The sequence below is a fragment of the Heptranchias perlo genome, chromosome 1 (genome assembly GCF_035084215.1).
Source record: "Heptranchias perlo isolate sHepPer1 chromosome 1, sHepPer1.hap1, whole genome shotgun sequence".
NCBI lineage: Eukaryota > Metazoa > Chordata > Chondrichthyes > Hexanchiformes > Hexanchidae > Heptranchias > Heptranchias perlo.
In genome coordinates, this window is record NC_090325.1 from 187,075,138 (window position 1) to 187,098,657 (window position 23,520).

General features: G+C 44.2%; 1 protein-coding gene across 6 annotated transcripts in view; it reads left to right on the plus strand.

The window, feature by feature from the left end:
• The window catches only part of lef1 (lymphoid enhancer-binding factor 1), a 132,893-nt gene that overhangs the window by 80,386 nt on the left and 28,987 nt on the right, over positions 1-23,520 (plus strand). For 3 of the 6 annotated variants that reach the window (XM_067994428.1, XM_067994423.1, XM_067994425.1), the window contains exon 10: positions 2,731-2,782. In XM_067994428.1, coding sequence (XP_067850529.1) covers positions 2,731-2,782 — 52 coding nt within the window. The remainder of the gene's footprint in view (positions 1-2,730; positions 2,783-23,520) is intronic. The other 3 variants (XM_067994429.1, XM_067994424.1, XM_067994426.1) reach the window with 1 other exon arrangement.

A 23,520-nucleotide genomic window follows, 5' to 3' on the forward strand; every position in this document is an offset into this window, starting at 1 on the left:
TTGCTTTTTCTTTTACTCCTTTTATCTTTTTCTAAGAGGGAGCTTACAACTTGTACATAAAAGAATTAGCACACATTTCCAGCTTCAAATAACTTCAACATCCCTGAAAAAAAATAGTATTATCCCCCATTATCACCACCTCTGCTCTTTAATAAGGAGCACTCTCATGTTTAATCACATTAGGCTCAAAGCAATAGGTAACCTCACTAGACAGTAAATGTGAGGTTCACACAACTCATAGACTGTTGAATCGTTTAAACTGGCTTGATGGTCGGGATTGTTTGATTTTTAAAAATTTACTACTTATTTAAATCGTTGGGCATTATGCTATAATGTGACTTAGCAGCTGTGAGTTTTTGCAGCAAGTGCAGATGGTGTCTTGCCCAGCAAGCAAGGACTTCAAGAAACTGCTTTAAAAAAAAATTGTTCCAAACGATCAAATTGGCATGTATGTAACTGGTAAAGAGTGAGTCTTGTTTAAAGGTACGGAGTTCACTGAAAAAGCATTTGGTAAACCTTTCCTTGGGGAGGGAGGGGAGACGCATGTCATTTTCATCACTGTCACGTTACGAGCAGGATGAGATGTTTCAATGGGATTGATGTGTGTTTGCAAATGAACAGATAAAGCTTCGCCAAATACTGGTGGTAACTGATCTCTTCAATGCTCGGGCAGTAAGCCAGACAATTATAGATCAACGAAGAAAACCGGGTAGTTTCTATAACAGGCCGCAGATCCGCCCTGCTAGTTTACTGTCCAAGCAGTGAAAACGAAAACTACCCCATCTCTTTCGTGAAGATGGTGCTCATTTAAGTTAATGGACATGGAGCAAATCGTTCCTTTTTCTCCACCAGTTTTCTCCAGTCCTTCTCTCCTGAAGGCATTGACTCCTTACTAAGCTGTGGCTCCATGTGACAGTCACCCTCTCTTACCTTGTGCAAGTGTGGGCTTTGGCAGCCAAGTATTGTCAGGCTGTTCAATCAAAGGGAGGAGATCAGAGCCTCACCCGACATTTAACTCAAGTAGCGATCGAGAGCGAGAACCTGAGTGGATTATTCCCCTCGGTAAGCTATGGATCCTGAGGCCAGTTACAGTGCGACCAACTAACTGGAGATTGAACTTGGGTCCTTCCTGGTCTATATGATTCAGCTGCTCATTGCTCCAACCGGCTGAGCTATTGGGGACCACAACGAATCTTTACAATTGAATCTGAAAGCCCAGTTCATTTTTATTCCGGTTAAGTTGCTCCACTTCTTTCCAGTTTTACAAAAGATGGATTTTGACTTCAGTATTAATCAGACAGATGTTACAAAATTACATAGCTCAGAATTGAACCCAGTACATAAAGGAGCGATTGAAATAAAATCAAGTAAAGCTATTTGACTGTGTCCTTGCGGTGTCTAGCAAAGCCTCATAAAAATGCATTCTTGTATTAAATTTCAGGCAAAAGCATACACAAGGGGAGGTTAGTATTTTAGACAGGTAGGATTGCAAGGACACTTCTTTATCCTTTGCCCAGATTGAGTCACACACCCCCTACCTCATTGTGAGGTTGTGAATAGACTCTCTGTTACAAAGCTATTGGACCTTGGCTCCTGATGTCTTCATGTCATTTGTTACAGTACCTTCACTGTAATATGAGTCTTGTTACAAAGCACACTAGGCGCTTGAGAGCCTCTTTTATAATGAGGGTAGCTTTGCTTGTTTCTGTTTTTTCTCAGTGACTGGAGCTCCAAACTCCAGTGATTCTCTGCCTGCCATAAGACTTCATTTGTGTGTGCAAATTCAGCACGTGTAGGTGAACTCTCACAATGGTTGAATTTTCACTTGCCTTTATCCGATTTCCTCGTGAGTTTTTTTTTTGCTTTGTTTTTGTTGATGTGATCCATAGACAGGTTTGTGGGAATATTAACTCCTTGACGGGAAAGCAGCCTAGTGGGTGACTGGCCCCGTCCGCGAGCGGCAGTGGGAGGTCTGGCCGATTTTCACGCCTCGTTAAACATGCTGCTGGCCCACTTCCCACCCACAATGGGAGGGAGGTCGTCGGGAAGCTGCATAAAGTGGGGCCCAAGTGGGGCGGGGGTCCTGGGTGGTCAGTGGTTCAGATGGGGGTGGTCTGAGGGAGGAGAGTCCTAAGCTTCCCTCATGGAGAATCCTGCTCCTCCGGGCCCCACAAATGAAAAGTTTTAAACTTCCCACACAGGGCCTCTTCGGTCTTCAGACTAGGTTCAGGGCGATCGCTGCAGGCATCCCACTGTCCTTCTGATTAAGATGGCATCAGGGTCCTATTGACATAATCGGACCCCAATTTGCATAAATGTAAGAGGTTCCTGGCTGACTCGGGCGGGCACCTCGTACGCCTGTAAAATCAGGCATGTTAAAATTGGAACTGGTTTCACCTGCTTCATTTTAACTGCCCCTCCCCTGCCGGACGGGCGAGTTTAAATATTTTAGGTTACGATCTTGTGTGTCCACATGATTCAAAAACAACGCTGACATTAGGGGTGAAATTGGTATTCAGTAGTGGGGCAAAAAGGGCGATAACGAATCGGGAACGGAAAAGAAAGTCGGGCAGTGTGTAAGACGGGCCTGCCGACTCACTGTCGCTCGTTTTGCGCCACTGCCCAAGTCCAATTTCACCCCCACCTGTTTCCTGTGGGTTCGTTTGCAATATTATTCAATTTATGTCAATAACTGATCTATAAAATATCTTGAATTTGTTTCAAATGTTGAAGGGAAAGAAGAAGAAGAGGAAACGTGAAAAGATGCAGGAAACCACCTCAGGTAAGAAATAAAATAAAATGAGTGCCAGAGATGGCAACTCATTTGAACGAAAACCTCCCATTTTAGTGTGGATCCAGCGTGAAGATTGTCTCTTACACAGTCCCGTGATCTGCTGGATTTCATTGTTTCTCACCACATCCATTACAGGGTAAACTCGGTCCGATCACATTGGGAAAGGGTTTTCTGAAACACCTGTTAGACCTTTTTCTCTTTTCTCCCTCCCCCACCTCCCCCCGCCCCCCCCCTCAGCATTACACCTGAATAGGGTGGGATAAAAGGGCAACTTTTAAAACGTGGGACATTGTGACCTCAGTAGTTCTTGACTGTAACGTTCTTAATTGGTATGCTCCAACTTGTAACAAAACACTACTGTGTTGCGTTGATGGCATTTGGCGGTGCGTTAGCTTGTAACTTTCACAGTAACTCCCTGAAATTTTGTCCTGATTTAACTGGAAGAACATGTTGAATTGTCCTTTTAGTTATTGCATTCACATAACATTTATTTTTTCACTTTTGCACATTCTAAGTTTTGCAGCTGAACTTTGTTATGGCTTCTGGATTCTATGTGACGGTTCAGTGTTGACTTAAGAGCTCTCAGCAACCTGCTTCTAAATTGTATTTTGCTTTTTTTTTTAAGAAAGTAAACCATTGCACTGAAAATAGCTTACAAACCAATTGTGACTGTTGGGTTTGATATTCATTGATTAGATAGGATGCCACTTGAGGTATCCTGGCTAATTGGGAGCCAACAGAACTCACTCAGCCAAAGCAAATGAGTTTTACACTGAAATCCGTTTCCGTCGGTTGAATGAATTTTGGTTCCCAGGTGGAGTGCAGTCACTGCATTCCAGTTCTGGGAGGTGGGGGATGGGGAAGAAACCAGTTGTACCTCTGACGAGATAATCATCAAGGTGCCTTCATTGATGGTCATGATGTGGAGATGCCGGTGATGGACTGGGGTGGACAGATGTAAGGAATCTTACAACACCAGGTTATAGTCCAACAGTTTTATTTGAAAATCACAAGCTTTCGGAGGCTTTCTCCTTCATCAGGTGAGTGAAGGAGAAAGCCTCCGAAAGCTTGTGATTTTCAAATAAAACTGTTGGACTATAACCTGGTGTTGTAAGATTCCTTACATTTGTCCACCCCAGTCCATCACCGGCATCTCCACATCATGACCATCAATGAAGGCACCTTGATGACATTCATTGTCATCCTTACATTCATTGATGGTGGCTGTGGAGGTGACAGTGGAATGGACCAACTATGCAATGCAGGTTGGAGGATGTATATTATATATGGATTTGGGAGGGCCAGACTGTTTAAAGCTTGTTCCCTATGTAACAAGTGAAGCTGAAACTAATTCACTAGAGAAACTCCTTAGTTAAACTGTGTGTTGTCTTTAATTTGTAACGGACCCCGGTGACTGGCTCAAAAGTGAAATGCAGCACTTACGGTGTGTTACTGCGTCATACAGACCGGGAAATTCCCAGGTTCAATCCCCGGTCTGTGTTGAGTTATCTAATCTAAGGTGGGGCAGCCATGGGAATGCTATTGTCAGATTCAGTGCTCCTGCCCTAAGGAAAGGGGGGGGGGGGGGGGGGGTGCGGAAATCAGCCATGAATCCCACTCTTGACCTATCCAGTGACCCCTGCTGAAAACTATGGGCGTGTGGATATTGGGTGAAGGCAGGATCTGACTCCATTGTGTAGCCCCACCATGGGTGAATAGTTTGCCACCACTCATGGGCCAGATTCGCCCGTTGAGTGGTCACTTGGGTGCTGTACTAGAAGACTATGGAATCATACCCCAGGATGAATCTCTGCCTTTAAGAAAGTTGACACAAGAGGAGGAAAAATATATTGGAGAAAAAAATTCAACTGCAATATAAAATAAAGTAACAAGAAAAATCTTTGTGGAACTTTGTCTTCCAACAAATAATTGCACCTTTTATACACCCCCATTGTATTGGAGGGCTGACATCTTGCGCTTATATGAAGGTACAGATTTGAACAACTGAGACTATTTAACCTTGAAAGAGTGGGGTCCTTAGAGAAATATACAAGATATTAAATGGCATAGATAAGGTTAATCAGGGGCATTACTTCAAGGTATGTTAGAATACAGGATAAGGGATTGTGGGTTAAAACTGGTGAAAGGAGAGTTAAGAACAGATGTCAAGGAAGAACTTCTTCAAAGAGTGATCAATGTTTGGAATTGTCTTTTGGGTAGGATAGTCAAGGTGAGAACCCAAGACTCAATCAAGAATCAGTGGGACGATGTATGAGGGAGCAATGTAGGTCTTTTGTCTGTATTGAGGAGCTTTGATGGGCCAAGTGGCCTCCTTAGTATTGATCTTGTGGGCATGCCTTCACGTCAGCTTCTTTTATATTGCACTCCAGGTCTCTCCCTCTCCACCCCCCACCAGAAAATGGTGGATCCCTTAGCCCGGACTGGAATTTCAGGCCATTTGTGAATAGCACTAGAGCCACTTATGTTGGATCACACACATCACTGTAACCCCGCTGACCTATTCAACCATTGCGTAACCTCACTTAGGGATTTAGACAGTGCAATCAACCACACGAGTGAGGCTTGAATAGTTCATAGCTGTCATCTAAGTATTAAGGTGAGGTTACTGCCTGAAAATCACGATCGTAGAATCTTACAGCACAGAAGGAGGTCATTCGGCCCATCGTGCCTGTGTCGGCTATTTGAAAGAGCCATCCAATTAGTCCCATTCCCCCGCTCTTTCCCCATAACCCTGCAAACTTTTCCTTTTCAAGTGTATATTCAATTCCCTTTTGAAAGTTATTATTGAATCTGCTTCCACCACCTTTTCAGGCAGTGCATTCCAGATCATGACAACGCGCGGTGTAAAAACATTTCTCCTCATCTCCCCCCTAGTTCTTTTGTCAATTACCTTAAAACATAAATATTTAATTTTAAATATACTGTAGAATTAGCAGTTTTATTCTATTTTCATAATCTTTCGTGACAGACCCTGACATCCAGTACAGTGTGTGATCGCAGACATTGAAGAAAATTAAAAATTAAAAAGAATTTGTATTTATATAACGCCTTTCACATCCTCCGGACATCACAGCCAAGAACTGTTGAAATGTAGTCACTGTTGCATTGTAGGAAATGTGGCAGCCAATTTGTGCACAGCAAGGTCCCACAAACAGCAATGAGATAAATGGCGAGATAATCTGTTTTTGGTGATGTTGGTTGAGGGATAAATATTGACCAGGACACCGGGGAGAACTCCCCTGCTCTTCTTCAAAAAATCTTTTACATCCACCTGAGCAGGCATATGGGACCTTGGTTTAATGTCTCACCTGAAATGCAGCACTCCCTCAGTACTGCACTGAAGTTCAGCCTTGATTACCTGCCCGAGTCCCTGGAGTGGGGCTTGAAATCATAATCTAAGTCAGAGGTTAGAGTGCTGACACTGAGCCTAGCTGGCACTGGTGTTCTTACTAAGGGTGAGTTTTCATACTTTGCACCTTACCTCAGCTCCTGGCCATGTAAAGGTCCAGTCCTGTCGCGAAGTTTATTCCACCTCTGCAATCAAAAATGCCTGGCCATTCCTTCCAATCATAGATCTTCAGTGGTTCGCTGTTGTTAAGTTGGATGCAGTGCAAGGCAGCCAATCATCATGGGCCTGCAGCAGCACCTTAAAGGGGAGGGGTGGAAGTGTCGGCAGTGACAGGGAGCAGCAGATTTCAGCAGCGGGGAAATCTTTGTACCACCGTCAGCAGCAAGGAGATGAAATAATGCAAGCCTTTCAGGCTCAAAAGACACAAGCGACTGCAGGAAAAAGACCTGCTTCCAGCTTTCGCCGAGTGTTTTTTTAAATTCATTCTCTGGATACGGGCATCGCTGGCAAAGCAGGCATTTATTGCCCATCCCCAGTTGCTATGAGAAGGTGGGGATATAACTGAGTGGATTGCTAGGTCACTGCAGAGAACATTTAAGAGTCAACCACGTTGCTTTGGGACTGGAGTCACATTCAGACCAGACGGGTAAGGACATTTGGTTTCCTTCTCCAAAGCACATTAGTGAACCAGTTGGCATTTTACAACAATCCAAGAACTTCATGGCCACTTTCACTGTTCAGATTCAACAGTTATGGATTAGTCCTACCTCTAATTTCTGTGTATCTGTTTATAGCCAAAATAATATTACTTTATGATACTTTATTTATTAATATATTTATACAGGATATTTCCATTTAGTTGTGTAATTTTGAACATAAGACTCTTTTGGCGATATTACGAGAGAGAAAGACAATTTTAAAAAGACTATGCCATAAAAGACATTGGGCTCAATTTTCACTAGCAGTAGCATGAAAGGAAAACAGACCACTGGACACAGGTGATGTTCTTCACAGTGCAGACACCGATTGTACCAAAGAGCAACCCTGTGATAGTGCTAGTGATCGCTCCTAACAAGGAGGATAGAATGAGTGACCAACAAGATCAGGAGCAGCTTGGGAGCTATTTTAGGGCACAGAAGCTGACTTCCTTGTTGAGGAGGTCCTGAGGATTAGAAGCAAAAGCATTCACGGCTAGAATGATTGTCCAAATCTTAGCTGTGAAGAGAACGACCTGGAAGGAAATTACCAAGAAGATGAATGTCATGTTGCAGATCAAGGGAGCAGCCCAAGGACCTGCCAGTAACATTTAATTACAGCTAATTTCCCTTTGGTCATTCAGACATTAGCACTTCCAGTATTCCACGGTAGTGATAGAAATGTGGTCTCTGAAGGCGAAGCCACTCTCGTCCCTTCACGCAGACACCTCATAAACAAACAGTGCCTTAATTCCCCTACAGTGTGAAGAGGTATGTGTAGAACAACTTTAGGACAGCTATCCCAAAGCATTTCACAGCTACTGAATTGTTTTTTGAAGGGCAGTCATTCTTACACAACCACTAATTTCAGCAGATCAAGATCTCACGAGCAAATGACCAGATAATCGTTTTTTGGTAGTTTTGATTGGTGAAGGAATAATGGTTTGGACAACTCTCTTGTTTTCTTCAAATTGCGTTGTTGGATCTTTTGTGTCCACCTGACCAGGCAGACAGGGCCTTGGTTTGAGGTCTCATCCAAAAGTTGGTACTTCCAACAATTTAATACGGCACTGAAGTTATGGCTAAATTATGTGCTCAAGTCTTTGTGATGGACTTGAACCCACAACCGTCTGACTCACAGGCAAGAGTGCTACCACTGAGCCAAGCCATCAAAATATCCACAAAAGGAGGACTTTTTTTATTATTCGTTCATGGGATGTGGGCGTCGCTGGCGAGGCCAGCATTTATTGCCCATCCCTAATTGCCCTTGACCATGACCTATCCTTCTAGTAGTGCTTCTGCTGCCCTCATTCCGTGGGCTTTGCACCATTATCTGCCTCATGGGAGGTCCTCTTCATGTTTGGGTGTTGAGGCAGATTATCCCATTGCTCAGCAGTTGCTGTGTCTTCAAAAGGAAGGATTTGACAGGCATTTATAATAGTATCTTTCATATCCTCAGGCCATCCCATAGCACTTTACAGCCAATTACTGTTGAAGTGTAGTCACTGTTGTAATGTAGGGAAACAATTGTGCACAGCAAGGTCCCACAAACAATGAGATAAATGACAAGATAGTCTGTTTTAGTGATATTGGTTGAGGGATAAATATTGGCCAGGAAGAACTCCCCTGCTCTTCTTCAGATAGTGCCATACGATATTTTACATCCACCTGAGAGGGCAGATGGGACCTCAGTTTAACATCTCATCCAAAAGACAGCACCTCCAACAGTGCAGCACTCCAACACTACACTGAAATTTCAGTCTAGATTACATGCTTAAGTCTCTGGAGTGGGTCTTGAACCCAAAACCTTCTAACTCAGAGGCAAGAGTACTACTAACTGAGCCAAGACTGGCAAGTGAGGATAAGGATTGTGGCTGAATTAACAGCCAACGACGATGGAGGGCGGGGTGAGAAGTCTGACATAGAGGGAACTGTACAGAACCAAAACAGAAGCGTAAACATGACAACAGAACCTTCGCCAAGCCAGAGTGCGGGGTAGAATTTCCCACCGAGGTTATGGCGGACGATGGGGAGAAACCGGCCCGCAGAAATTAATGGAGCGTGTCAGTGAAACTTAAATTTACTTAACTTTAATATTATCTTTTAGTTTTAACTTAAAAGTGAGTCCTTCCTGTTCTAGTGACACGGGCACAGAGGGCAAGCGGGACGGTTAACAGCAGGCAGGGAGTTCTCTGAGAAAAGTGTGTCACTTAGCTTTACCCTTTTATCATTGGCCCTTTCAGGAGCTGGAACTTTGCAGCTAGCAGGCCGATCGCTGCTGCTTTTACCTATAACCGATACGATACGATCCGCCCGCTGCTGTAATTGTTGACTGAGCTCATCGGGCCACTTAATGCTTCATCTAGGCGTAGTATTCAAAAATCCACTTGATTACAAACCGAGTGCATTGATGCATCTTTCCACGGTTCTGTTGTGAAGACTCCTAGCGATAAAGTTGGCGAGAGTGAAATTGGTCTTGGACGGAAACGCAAAACGGGCAGTGGCGAGAATTGGCAGCCCGTCTTGCATCCCGCTCGACTTTCATTTCTTGCATCCCACTCGACTTTCAATGGAAAGGAAAATCGCCGTTTTGCAAGACCACCCAAGATTAATTTAATCGCCAGCCCCCCCCACCCAGCTCCCGGTGTTCTTAATAGCGGTTCCACCATTGGCCGTGCCTTCAGCTGCCTAGGTCCTAAAATCTGGAATCCCCTCCCTAAACCTCTCCGCCTCTCTCTCCTCCTTTAAGACGCTCCTTAAAACTTCTTTGACCAAGCTTTAGGTCACCTGACCTAATATCACCTTCCGTGGCTCGGCGCCAAATTTTGTCTGGTAATGCTCCTGTGACACGGCTTGGGACATTATACGACATTAAAGGCACTATATAAATGCAAGTTGTTGTTGTTGTTTCATGACAGATCCATTGTTAACTGAAAAATAAAACATTTTGGATATAGGGGTTTATTTTGAATGAATTCCACAGTAAGGCAAAGTACACAGATCAAAATCAGGTTGTAATGCACGCATTACACCATGGACATAAATGCATGTGCTGACGCTGTCAATTGAGGATTAACCTTAATGTCTCTGATTCTAAAATGCCCCAATGTCCCAATTATTGTTTTAGATGGAGAGAAGACTTTTTTTTTAAAAGTTAAATTCTTTTGATTTTTGGTCTCCATTTTCTAAATGGCACGAACTAAGTAGGAGAAAGAAATCAAGCCGGCTTCTCTCTCTCCTGATTACCATCCAGTGATTCTTGCTGGAAAGTATGTGGCTGGTGGGTGAAGCCATGACCAGAATCAGTTGCGACGCCCCGCACAGTTGAACAACCAGCCGATACACACTGGGGGGTAATTTTCCAACGTGCATTGGCAGCAAGCTGGGATCCTTGCTCCTGGTGCGTGGAAAATATTGGCTGCCGCCCAGGCCTGAATACAAAGGATGATATACTTGGGTGGGGGAGGGCCCATGTATTTAAAAATTATCAGAATTAGAGATTATGACTTTGTGGTGGATCACGAGCTTCGTCAAGCTTCAAATAAGGTCATTTTCTTCATTAGATTTTTTTACGTGACAAGGTAAATATGCTTTAACAGTTGCTTTTGGGCAGCTGTGTCTTTAAGAGTTCTTGGGTTCTAAATTTAACATCGTTGAGCCTGTTTTATGGGCCTAAAACAGGCGTTCCGATAACCAATGTAACATGGCAGAGGCCTGCGCCCGATCTACACAGGCGTTCAGGCCACTGCTAAATTGGTCGAGGCCTTTTTTTTTAAGCGTCCTTGGCAGCTGCCTGAACTGAGCCCAGGTTTCATTTCGATATTGACATAAACGCTCCTGAGCTCATTTCAGACCCGCACTCCCAAATTCATTTGCCCTAGTCGGAGTTTGCGATGCGCAAGCTCCGACTGGTATTTCCGGGTCTTGAGCTGCCTAACCAGTGGTGGTGGTCTTGGCTTCACCCACCAGCTACGTACTTTCTAGCAAGAGTCACTGGATGGTGATCAGGGAGAGAGAGAGAGGCCTGCATGATTTCTTTCTACTACTTAGTTGGGGCCATTTAACTGCTAGAGGTCGCTCAAAAAAAAGGCCCCAAAATCTCACAGTGTTGCTTTATCGTAGAGTTGAAAGGAGCAGAAATGTTCCTCCCGGATCCACAAAACATCTGTGGGCAGCTGTTGGCCAACCATTGCCCCCTCCCGATTGCCTCCCCCTGCCTCAGACCTCAGCGTCCTATTTGACTCGAACTGAGCTTCTGACCCCATACCCTCTCCATCACCAAGACCGCCTACTTACACCTCCGTAATATTGCCAATCTCCACCCCTGCATCAGCCCATCTGCTGCTTGAAACCCTCATCCATGCTTTTGTTACCTCCAGACTCAACTATTCCAATGCTTTCCTGGGCGGCCTCCCATCTTCCACCCTCCATAAACTTAAGCTCATCCAAAACTCTTCTGCCCTTATCCTAACTCGCACCAAGCCCCGTTCATCCATCACCCCTGTGCTCTCTGACCAACATTGTCTCCCGGTCGACCAATGCCTTGATTTTAAAATTATCATCCTCGTGTTTAAATTCCTCCATGGCCTTGCCCCTCCTGAACTCTGTAACCCCCTCTAGCCCTACAACCCTCCAAGAACTCTGTATTCCTTCAACTCTGGCCCCTTGTGAATCTCCGATTTTCATTGCTCCCCCATTGCCAGCCATGCCTTCAGCCACCTAGGCCTTAAGCTCTGGAATTTCCTTCCTAAACCTCTCCGCCTCGCCACCCAGAATGCCTAAAAAATGGACCCCCGTGAAATCAGCAGTGGGTCCAACACCTGTGCAGATTGGGCACAGGCCGACCCACTGCTAAATTGGTATGATTTGCGCCCATTTTATGCCTGAAAAATGGGCGCAACGCATACCAGTTTGTACCTCGCTGAATAGTTTTTTGTGCAGTCAGGTGACAAAAAGCAAGCGAACCATCAGATGACAGGAAACTGCTGCTCTCCTTTCTCGACTTAAGTGTTAATAATTTAATTGCCTGGCAATGGAGAGGAATCTTTTTAATGTTCAAAAAATGCTTCAACGCCAAACTAAAGACTGTTATGCGACAGGGCAGCACCTCTGAAGTAGAGAAAATGTTTCCACTTGTGGGGGAGTCCAAAACGAGGGGCCATAAATATAAGATCAAAATGAGTATTGACACCATTGCGTCAGCCAGTGAGTTGGAGGCGGGTCTTAAGGCAGGACTTACAGTAGTCTCTTTTACAGCAAACAAAATCTATTTACCCAGCAAACAACAGAGTCTATTTAAACAGTGCACCAGAGCAAACAGTCTATTTACTCAACAGAGTCTACTTAAATAGTCTGCACAAACTGCAGCAAACAGAACGCATGACCTAAACTACAGCAGAGTCTCCCGATAAAAGCAGGATTATTTCTCCAGCAAAATGCAGTGAGTTGGAGGATAGTTACATAATACAAATTATATGTGTAAAATCAATCCCAGTCACTTACAGCAGTGCAGTCTTGATTGACGGGGGAATTACCCAATCATCTTCATTCTGGCCGGGACTTGTGGTGTCACTATATGCAGCCATACAAGATAGTCACTAATAAATCCAATAAGAAATCCAGGAGAAACTTCTTTACTCGGAGAGTGGTGAGAATGTGGAACTCGCTACCACATGGGTTGAGGCAAAAAGCAGAGATGCATTTAAGGGGAAGCTAGAAAAGTTCATGAGGGAAAAAGGAATAGAAGGATATGTTGATGGGGTCAGATGACATAAATAGAGTGGGAGGAGGCTCGTGTGGAGCATAAACACCAGCATAGACCGGTTGGGCCTGTTTTTGTTTGTAAATTCTACGAAATTCTGGGGTACACTAGTCTCTGCTCAGCACTGCCTGGTCCGTGTGAGACAGACAAGAGGGACCCTGTGGAATTAATGTTCACATAGCATTTGGTCAGAGACTCGATGAAAAGCCACTGAAGAGGGCAACAAACATTTCTTCTTTTAAAACTGTTTTGTGTGTTGTGAAGCGTTTGGACAGTGATTGTCAGCTTTCCACTACTACCCTCGATTCCACGACTGTCACCGTGCTGTCGGACGGCCTGCTCGACGTAAGAGTTGTGGGTAAACCAGAGTTTCTTGCCGCACAATGTCAGCAGGACCATCCTGAAACTCCACCTCCTTTGCTTCTGATCCCATCCCCGATGGCCACTCAAGTTCAACCCAACAGTATACAACCTTGGTGTTCTGTCGAACCCTGAGCTGAGCTTCAACCTGCATCCAGCCCATCACCAAGACATCCTACTTCCATCTCCGAAACATTGTCGTCGCTGCCCCACTGCCACTGAGATCCTCAGCCAAGCCTTTGTTTCTCCGACTCTTCATTTTTTCCAATACCCTCTTCACTGACCTCCCAACTCATCTGGAGCTCCATCCTGTGCAAAATCCCACCCACCTATCCCTCCCAATCCTTGCCCACCTCCGGTGGTTCAATGCATTGATTGTAAAATCCCTCCCTCCTCTTCAAAGCCCTCCACGGCCTTGCCACCCCCAACCCTACATCCCTGCCGTATCCTCTGACTTTTGAAGCCTGTGCGTTTCCATCCCACCCCAGCTCTACCATTGGGGGCAAACCCTTCAGCCATCTTGCCCTTCCACTCTGTAACTTTTTCCCTAAACCCCTCTGCCTTGCTACGTTCTCCCCACCTTCAAGAGCCTCCTTAAAACCTACGTCTCTGACTTTGTTTGCTTGCACTTCTACTTCTGCTCGGGTCTGACTCCCAACAGTGTAGCATCTCGGGACTGTTTGCTGTGTTAAAGGCGCTATATAAATGCAAGTTGTTGGAACTGTACTGCAAAATTCTTGCTGCGTTTCTCTGCTTTTGTCTAAGTATCGTTTTTATAAATAAAAGAAAGAAGGACTTGCATTTATAGAGAGCCTTTCACGACCTCAGGACATCCCAAAGTGCTCTACAGCAAATGAATACTTTTGCAGTGTTGTCACTGTTGTAATGTAAAAAACATGGTAGTCAATTTGCGCACAGCAAGATCCCACAAACAGGAGAGATAATGACCAGATAATCTGTTGTGGTGATGTTGGTTGAGAGATAAATGTTGGCCAGGACACCAGGGAGAACCCCCTGCTCTTCTTCGAAATAGTCCCATGGGATCTCTTGTGTCCACCTGACGGGGCCTTGGTTTATTGTCTTATCCGAAAGGTGTTATAAATAATGCATTAGTTTTATCCTGACAGTATGGTTATTTACTGCCTTTTGTATTGGGCAGGAGACCATCGTGGGCGATCCACATGGTCTCTGTTGTGCATCCCCCTTATCTTTGTTTCACTGTTTGAATTCCATCCCTAAAGCCCCACGCCTCTCCACCTACCTCCCTCCCCCCCCTCCTTTAAGACCCTCCTTAAAACCCACCTTTCTGACCCAGCTTTAGTCTCCCCCTCTTAATATCTTTTTCTTTGGCTCAGCGCCCATTTTTTTTTGTTTGTGCCTCTGTTGAAGCGCCTGTTAAGAATTTTAACATCGATTGTCCAAGGCTTTTTCTTCTGCCCAGACCAGGGCAGAGATTGGCGAGAAGATTTGAAACTGCAACAGAATCGAATCTTAACATTTGTGGTGTTTTTTGTTTTGTTTTGTTTTGTTTTTGTTAATATTTTAAACTGAGTATGTAGGTGTCAGTTAACTGCTATTTTCTCAAACGTTACTGCTCTTCTGATATGTCTAATAGTTGGCACACAGCTCCCCTCCCACTGTGGCAAATCTATGCAGATCCCAATAGCTGCGATGGATTTAGGATTAGCGGATTTAGTTCCCTGTAGCAGTCAGCAACTCGCCTCCCTGTATTAGCACGTGCACAGATAAAATATCTTTGTTTCTTTATTCATGCTCCGTGCAGACTATAACATGGAATTTAATAATGCAGATATCTCCTCCCACTTGGCACCTTCCCTGGATTCCCCCATTTTTCTTCGCCTCTCGTTTCCTGAGTCCGCGCAATTCGATTACTCAGAAGTGCGTGGCCCTTGTAATACCTTCAACCCCCCCACCCCCCGCCCCGAAAGAAGTGTCGAGCATTGTAGTAAAAAAACAGTAAACCGACTGGTGACAATCGCGCTCAGTTTTTATTTTGATATCTTGTCTGGAAAGTGTGTAAAATGGTTCTTTTACTGCAGTGCATAAATTTGACATTATAACTTGCAAGACAGTTCAATATGTACGAGTGTTAAATCTTTAAATACCGAGCCCCTGCAGTTTGTAATGTGCCAATAAGACATGGGGCGGGGGTGGGGGTTATGGGATGGAGAATGGAAATTGATTATTTTTGGTATTGCAACAGTGTTGATCTTGTGTGCAGGTAACATGAGAACTTGAAGCTGCTGAAGTGTCAGTGAACATGTTAAAGAGAGACAGTGTAGTGTTTGTATGTTTACAGTTAGATTAGGCAGCTGATAAAGTCGTGTTAACTCACAGACCAATGACCACAGCCTCCATTGATACAGCACCAGTGAACGATACCCGCTGTGGTAGCAGGGCTGCTGAGGTACACTTCTAGGAAGATGTGCACTGATCTTAACAGGCACCGAGCCTCCACATTCGCAGAACAGATAACACGGCTGTCGACACTTTAGTTTTTTTTTCCGTGGTGCTGGTGGCATGTGTTTCAAGTCCTCTCGTAAAAGCCACCTTTCAAAATTGTCACTGTACGGCCCACTGTGTCTGTATTGGTTAGGTACAGCAGCGTTGGATAAATAACGAATGTTAATGAGGCCGAGAAGGGTTTGTTGTCATTACTTTTTTTCTTAACCTGACAACTTGATGCTTTAAAGTTATTTAGTGCTTTGTGCATAAAGCAATTTCTGAAACTGTGTCATGAGAAGTTTTAAAGACACATTTTTCTATGATGTTGTAAACACAAAATGGTGTGGGTGCTGGAGATGGCTCCTCCTAATTTCAGTAGAGGTGAACCAAATAAATTCAGAAGCTGTAGACATACTTGTGTTTAAAAATCCAGGCCCTGTATGTCACCATTAAGAATGGTAGTTTGATTTGATCTGCTTGCATGGTTTATATTAAAAAAGTTTGATTTTTTTTCCCTTGAAATTAACATTTAGATGAAATAATTAACATTTTAAATGATGAAATGCCTTAAAATCCAGATTACAAATTGCTCCGCTATTTTTATGCATTCTGCTCTTGTAAAGACCCTGCTAGTTGCTCCCTAATATTTAGAGACCACAACAACAACAACAATGTCCCAAGGCGCTTCACAGGAGTATAAATCAGGCAAAAATTGACACCGAGCCAAAGAAGGAGATATTAGGACGGATGACTAAAGGCTTAGTCAAAGAGGTAGGTTTTAAGGAGGGTCTTAAAGGAGGAGAGAGAGGTGGAGAAGCGGAGAGGTTTAGGGAGGGAATTCCAGAGCTTAGGACCTAGACAGCTGAAGGCACGGCCGCCAATGGTGGGGTGAAACGAATTGAGGATGCGTAAGAGGCCAGACTTGGAGGTGCGCACAGATCTCAGAGGGTTGTAGAGCTGGAGGAGGTTACAAAAATAGGGAGGGGCGAGGCCATGAAGGGTTCTGAACACATAAACTAAGGATGCTGGTGTTACACATTCACCATTCACAGCAGTAATAATGTGACCATTTGGGATTGGTAACAAAGTTAAAGTGAGTGACAAACATGGGCACAAGGCCACACTGGGCTCCAAACCTGCTCCTCTGGACCTGTATTTGCAGTAGTTGCAGTGGAAGGACAAACCTCTCTAAAATCATCACTATATTATCCTACAGGTAAAAATCCCTCATATAACTTCCTAATTTTACAATGGACGTTAACCATTCTCATACCAAGTCTAAACCCGGGCACTGGAGAGACATGTTGTCGTGAAAGGGGGTGTTTAATTTTGATTTTATGTCTCTGGTATGCAGTCAAAGAGTCTCGAACGCAAAACGTTTCAAAAGATTAATGATCCCTGGTGAGGGGAGGAATTACCAAGAATTTCCTTTCTTAATCAACAACTGCTCATCCCTGGCACATGATACAGGGTGGCACCTTCTCATGGAAAATGACACCCAACCATGTTTTAAAATTTAATGCAAAGATGTAAAATGGCCCTTCTTTTGACGTTGAGTGTAGATGGGCTCTTTAACCACAGCCAAGCCTGATCCTGTTGACGTCCACTCAGACGCACTTTCCAGTCCAGGGTAGCAACCAGGAGTGTGAGTCCCACCGATTCTTGCCCTCCCTAGCCCAGGGGCACCGAGGCTGATTTGACATAAAGCAGGGACTGAACCGGTGACCTCCTAGTCCGTATGGGTTAGTGCGACAGTAGGTGGTGTCTTTACCACGCCATCAAGAGACCTCTTGTACCTTACTTTCACCATCCCCATTTGACCTCCTTTTCCCTGCAGCAAGTGCAGTTTCCTAACCACGATCCATTTGCAAGCACCTACCCATGCGAAGTAGGAGGTTAGTGAGAGCAAATCAAGAGCCACAACTTGCATTTATATAGCACCTAAAAAAAAACCTCATGGTGCTTCAACCACATGAGTATCTCTAATCTTCTTCCCCCCTCCCTGCTCCGTTCCCCCTCCCCCACAAGATGAGATCAAGAACATACCTTATGCAGGAATTACCGTATTGCACTGTACCACCAGACAATCTGTACTTTCTAAGGTCATTTTGTTGGCATTTAGACAAGATTTGCAGAAGAGGGAAAAAAGAAATGTAACTATTTTTTTTAAAAGGTTTTAATTTGAGAATCGTGGCCTTTTTTCTCCCTGTTGCATGTAATTTCACTAATGTATAATGATGTGGAGATGCCGGTGATGGACTGGGGTGGACAAATGTAAGGAATCTTATGACACCAGGTTATAGTTTCAAATAAAACTGTTGGACTATAACCTGGTGTTGTAAGATTCCTTACTAATGTATAAAAGTGAGCTTTATTAAAATTTCTAATGCTGATTCGTGTACAGAAAAAATGCATAAAACTATAGATCAGTCATATTTCTGAGCTCAACCCTGGCCATTCTCTTGCAATATTCTAGCAGCTGGATCAAGGTGGATATTGACCCATCTCTCGCTCAAGTGGCTTCCAACTTTGAGTTCAGGCGTTGAGTGTGGATAAACTATTTAACCAAGGAGGGCATCACAGCTGAGCTGGATCCTGTCCAGGGCAGGGAATGGTGCAGGGAAACTGGGGGGGGGGGGGGGGGGGTGGGTGGAGGCAGTTAGAGATTTGAGTGACAGTTAATTTTGTTGGAGGAAGAAGCATCATTTAAGATAGGATAATCATTAGTTTGTGATTGAGTTACAATGCAGCTGAAGAACAATTAAATGCACCAATTTCTTTGCTAAAAATTTTTCTCAGAACTAACGATTTTTTATATTAAAGCAGGAGAAAGAATCCAGTCCCTTTTCCCCACTGAATACTTCACCCTTCAAAGCCTCACTGTTCTTCTTTGAAAATGCCTGAACAAATGCACATTGTGCTATCTATTGAAGTTGTTGCCCCATTAAAATCAGGAATCAAAGTGCATAGCAAAAAGATCATGAAGCTGTGGCTTTTGTAGCTGCACATCTGTGGAAAACAGCCAGTGTTGGTGACGCTTGTTATTGTCGACTGATGTCCAGGCTGATCACTGATGGACTGTCTGAGCACTGTAGTGTGGGTGTCATTGGGTCAGCACAGGGGTTACAAATGTAGAATTTTTTGCATGTAGCCATTACCATGTTATAACATTTTGGAAGTTTAGGTGTGTACCGTGTTTATTGTGCTATCTATCATCTCTTTCCTTCCCTCTATTTATATGTATTCAGTGTTTTATTTCTTCCTCTACGTGTTGTCCACATGACCCTTGTGGCACATCATTTTTTTGGGGACATCATATTTTTTCCGCGCGTCATTTTTCCTACGTCAGTTTTTCTCCGTGTCTTAATATTTTCTCTGTGTCTTTTTTCCACGTCATTCTCCCTCGAGCCTTTCCCAGTACTGCTCTATAACCACCTGTTAAGAGTTGTGTGAGAGCATCTCAAAATCTGGAGACTGAGTCGATTTATCATTTTTTTCCCCCTCTTCCTTTCTGTGGATAAATCTCCTGCCTAAGATCACAGAGACATGTTTGGGACTCTCAAACCTGTTTCCTAACGCTCTGAAGCATTGCACGCAGTTCACCAGCTTTTAAATGTGCAGAGAATGATACAGTTGGCAGTGGAATCTGGGCTTTTAATCCCTGAGTGAAAAGATCATATAAATTCAAATTATTCGACGATTTCCACAAGTAAAACAAAGCAGGAATCCGCTATCTGTAAATAGACAGTGTGAGTTACTTACTTTGAATGTTGAGCATTTTCATGATTTTGCAATTTTCCCTATCTTCAATTCAGCTGAAGTATAATCACTTCAGACTGCTATCTTAGGCTGTTTCCATTATAAATGTGGACATAGGAAATTATAATCGAAATTTGAACATTTTGGTGGTGAAATTGGTCTTAGACGGTGGGGCAAAATTGGCGATAGCGAATCGGCCACCCGTTTTACACCCGGCCATTGAAGTCAATGGGAAGGAAAGTTGAGCGGGGGGGTGTATAATGGGTGGCCCATTTGCCACCGCCCGTTTTACACCCCCGCTGAATTTGAATTTCACCCTCTTTATGTCAGCGCACTCTGTTCCAATTATTCCCCCACCCTCTAATCTCAATTCAACTGCACTTGGCTTTATCTCAGTGACAAAACCACGGGAGATTGACTTTTTTTCGGTAAGTGCACTGGAAAGCTCCTTATGAAAAACAGCACCTTTAACATGTCTCTTGTCAGACAATTTGGGCTGTGCGCTGCTTGTTTTTCTTTTTTAAAACGCTTGCGGCGAAACCAGAATGATGTTCAGATTGTTGCCAGATTTGATCAGTCTACACGCTCAGCTCTCAGCAGACAAGGCTTTTGATAAGTAGACCCGAATCTCGCATGCATTCAGCCAACGCTGCTATCTCAGAGCGCCTGCACATGTAAACAAACAGGCCAGTGGTTAACAACATGTCAGGTAGATTCTTTCAAGCAAACAGGAAGCTTGGTGTTTACACACCCACTGATCTGCAGAATGAGAGCTATTGTGACCTGACACAGCCTCTTGGTTGAACTCGAACTTCTGTGCCAGTTACACACGTCTCAACGACCGTGTTCTTTCCGCTGGGAGGCCTGGTGGCGTGGGTAACTTAAATGCTGACATTTTGTTAGCTTTTAGAAAAACAAATTGCTGGCAGACTCAGTTCTGCTCACCTCATTAGGAGAGCAATGGTTGACTTTAGCTACGTCCAAGGGCTGGAAGGGAAAAGATCAGCTGGCAGCCCTCGCTTCTGATCGCTGTCTGGGCTGTTGGAAAGGGTGCATTGCGGACGTCCAGTGAGGACGAGATTGGGCTTGGCCCCACCCCCCCCCCCCCCCCCCCCATGGTGGAATTGCCTGCTGACACTGTCTAGGCTCACACATGTCAAACAGCTGCTTGGCTGAGGCCAGCACTCGTAGAACTGGACCCCAGAGATAAGTCATCGCCAGTAGGAGGGAAGAAAATAGTATTTCTTAAAAGTCAAAGTGGCCGTAACGAAAGCATCTTGAGTCATGAGCATTTTCTTTAATAAATTGTTAACCTCCTTATCTCTCTTCCCCACCCCACAGACACATAAAATAAATAAAACTAAACCAATTGACAGGATGCTCTTTTGTGTTCCTTGAGAAAACACTTGCTGGAAAGAGAGTACGTCTACTTTTTGTGGGATAAAACAATGATCCCGCAACAGTGTATGTAAAGAGACAGCAGTGGCAATTGTGGATTAGGACTAGACTCTCCCCGTCAGCTGGAATCTTTTCTCGTCGCATTTCGTTTGAAGCCTAACCACAGCTGGAAGAGCTGTAATTGTGCTTTTGATTCTGCTGGCTTCCACTGTTGGATTACACCTTGCTCGGGCTTGCCTTCAGCTGGCCAGACTTCAGCTGTGGGGGCCCCTCCAGTGGAGCCTCAGATGTGGGTACTCATTAGTGGTGTTTGCGGGGGGGGGGATTCACACATGCCTGTGGTTGCATGCAAAGTTCCTGATCCTGACCTCTATCCACAGCTGTCGCAGTCTGCCAGTGGGATGTGTCCAAAGTTATCCTATTCCGTGTGTATCCTGCTTAAATCTCTCTCTCGCTCTTTCTGCGTCTGCCTTTGTATTCTAGCTTTTTTCTAATACAAAATTTACAGAATTTCATCAGCCTTTTAACAAAATGTCACTTGTACACTTCTACAAATTTACCTGTATACCTTTCCTATATACTGTCAGAATGGAATGCAACCCAAAATAGGGTGGAAGCATTGCAACTCAGCTACGACTTTTGATATGAATTGTAAATAAGTATTGGCAAGCGTTCATAAATAGTTGTTTATTATTCAGAGTTAATTTTAAAGAATCACATTTATCGGTCCATTTGTGTTTAAACAGCCTCTGAGTCAGAAGGTCATGGGTTCAAGCCCCACTCCAGAGACTTGAGCGCATAATCTAGGCTGACACTCCAGTGTGGTACCGAGGGAGTGCTGCACTGTCGGAGGTGCCACCTTTCAGGTGAGACTTTAAACCGAGGTCCCGTCTGCCATCTCAAGTCCCATGGTACTACTTTGAAGAAGAGCAGGGGAGTTCTCTCGGTGTAAAAGGCTTTGGGACATCCTGAGGTCGTGAAAGGTGCTATGTAAGTGCAAGTCCTGTCCTGTCCTTTTCCTTTCATCTGCCTTGATGCCTCTTGGGTTTGGTCCAAGTGCCTGCAGACCTTCCTCAGATATTTGAATGTGTCAGATATTCGAATGCATCCTCTGTTCTACACCCCTCCACTATCTCGATCCAATTCAATGCAAATATTGTCAAGACCTCATGAGTTTGAATCCTCATTCTGCCACTGAGTGAATATATTTACTCCTCAACCCGAACCCTCCCCCCCCACCTTTTAATGCCTGACAATACTGCTGAGACCACCTGGCATTGAATCATTTCCCATCCGTAACATGAGGAGCGGGAGGAGGGGTAACTTTGAAAGTAAGTCAAAATTAGAGAGAAAGAAAATCCTTCCGCAAACCCTAACATTGTTTTCCAGTAGTGCTCGTCGAGCATAAATGCAGGCTCTCTCACTGGCAGCGGTGCTGGTGACAGCTCATTTATGAAGACGAAGCTGATTAGAACACCAGGGTATTGTGTACCTCAGTGAGTTATGGTGGTGTCTCACACGGCCAAAAGAATTCCGGAACCACTGCCGAGAGATGCTGTGGGGGTGGGGGGCCGTGTGGCTGTTACAGAACCTGAAGCCCACATTCAGGTAAATAGTTAAGTACAAACACTGCTCCTGGGTGTTCCAAGTCACCTCATTGTTTATACCTTGATTTCTGTGTGGCATGGATCCTGTATCAAGTATCGGGTGGCGTTAAATTGTTAAAGATCAAAATTGCTTTGTTGGATAAATTCACATTCATCCTGTAGCATGCAATACCTGTACTCATTTTAATTCCATAACCCTAATAAGTGTGGAAAAATGAGCTTTACATGTTGGGGTATACTGTGGGATTCCTTAGTTACACTGGTTAGTAGCTCAGCTGCTGTCAGCCTTGGCTCAGTGGTAGCACTCTCGCCTCTGAGTGAAAAGGTCGTGGGTTCATAGTCTCACTCATACGAACATACGAATTAAGAGCAGGAGTAGGCCATTCGGCCCCTCGAGCCTGCTCTGCCATTTGATAAGATCATAGCTGATCTGATTGTGACCTCAACCCCACTTTCCACCTACTGTAATCTTTGACTCCCTTGTTAATCAGGAATCTATTTAAATCAGCCTTAAAAATATTCAATGGCCCTGCCTCCACCGCTCTCTGGGGAAGGGAGTTCCACAGACTCACGACCCTCTGAGAGAAAAAAATTCTCCTCATCTCTGTCTTAAATGGGAGACCCCTTATTTTTAAACTGTGGCCTCTAGTTCTAGTCTCTCCCACAAGGGGAACCATCCTCTCAGCATCTATCCCTTCTAGTCCCCTCAGGATCTTATATATTTCAATAAGATCACCTCTCATTCTTCTAAATCCCAGTGTATACAAGCCCAACTTGTCCAACCTTTCTTCATAAGATAACCCCTCATCCCATGAATCAGTCGAGTGAACCTTCTCTGAACCGTCTCCAAAGCAATTATGTCCTTTCTTAAATAAGGAGACCAGAACTGCACACAATATTCTAGATGTGGTCTCACCAATGCCCTGTACACTGCAGCAAAACATCTCTACTTTTATATTCCATTCCCCTTGCAATAAATGACAACATTCCATTTGCCTTCCTAATCACTTGCTGTACCTGCATACTAACTTTTTGTGATTCATGTACTAAGACACCCAGATCTCTCTGTCCCTCAGAGTTCTGCAATCTCTCTCCGTTTAAATAATATACTGATTTTCTATTCCTCCTGCCAAAGTGGACAAGTTCACATTTTCCCACATTATGCTCCATCGGCCAAATTTTTGCCCATTCACTTAACCTATCTATATCCCTTTGCAGACTCCTTATGTCCTCTTCACAACTTACTTTGTGTCATCAGCAAATTTAGCATCCATTCATTCGGTCCCTTCATCCAAGTCATTGATAAAGAT